Source organism: Pterocles gutturalis, unplaced genomic scaffold (genome assembly GCF_000699245.1).
Source record: "Pterocles gutturalis isolate BGI_N339 unplaced genomic scaffold, ASM69924v1 scaffold9106, whole genome shotgun sequence".
Taxonomy (NCBI): Eukaryota; Metazoa; Chordata; class Aves; order Pterocliformes; family Pteroclidae; genus Pterocles; species Pterocles gutturalis.
Window position 1 is genome coordinate 99 of NW_010105414.1, and position 924 is coordinate 1,022.

Here is a 924-nt window from a genome sequence, read left to right on the forward strand (position 1 = left end):
AATAAACGCAAAAAAAAATCAATAAATGCAAAAAAAAATCAATAAATGCAAAAAAAAAATATTTTCCCAAAGAAAAATAAAAAATAAATGAAGGGCTGGGGTTTGGGGAAATCCTCCTGGATTCCTCCTCCCCACTCATCATTCCTGACAAAGACAGGGGAGGGAAAAAAAAAAAAAATCAAGGAAAAAACGAGGAGGAATGTTGAAGGAGAAGGAAAGAGGAATTTTTACCGAGGGACATGAGGGTTTCGTAGCTCTCCTGCATCACGTCCCGGTACAGCGCTTTCTGCCGCGGATCCAGCATCACCCACGGCTCCATGACGGAAAAACGAGGAATTTTTTCTCTGTTCCTCGCTCAGGACTCCCGAAAAATCCCCTGTGGGGAAGAAAAAATCCCTTAAAATGGAAGAAATCCGCCAAATAATGCTCCTTGATCAGGTTTGGATTTTTTTTTCTGGGGCTACTTTGACAAATTTGTTTTTTTTTTTCTCCCTGGTATATATCAATATCCTCCCTTCCCAGGGAAAAAATATCTTCAGTTCCAAGGGAGACATATCCTCTCTTTCCAGGGAAAAATATCCTTTTTTTCCCAGGCTGATGCTGTAAGGAAAAGTGGGTGCCCAGCCCCCCAGTTTTGCCCCAGAAGGACCCACCGGAGTCTTCGGACACCGTGGCACAATGGAGGTGATGCCGGACCGGGCCTTGCTCTGAATTGGGCCTTGCTCTGGCCTGGGCCTTGCTCCGGCCTTGGCCTTGCTCTGGACTGGGCCTTGCTCCGGCCTGGGCCTTGCTCTGGACTGGGCCTTGCTCTGAATTGGGCCTTGCTCCGGCCTGGGCATTGCTCCAGCCTGGGTCTTGCTCTAGCCTGGGCATTGCTCCGGCCTGGGCCTCGCTCTCGTCTGGGCCTTGCTCCAGCGTGGGCCA

General features: G+C 49.1%; 1 protein-coding gene across 1 annotated transcript; it reads right to left on the minus strand.

Annotated features, from left to right (window-relative positions):
- Positions 1–231: 231 nt before the first annotated feature.
- LOC104471883 (zinc finger protein CKR1-like) lies at positions 232–319 on the minus strand (the record flags this gene model as incomplete). Its single annotated transcript, XM_010087380.1, has 1 exon — positions 232–319. A coding segment is annotated over exon 1 (88 nt), but the record flags the coding sequence as incomplete, so codon positions are not given.
- Positions 320–924: the final 605 nt, after the last annotated feature.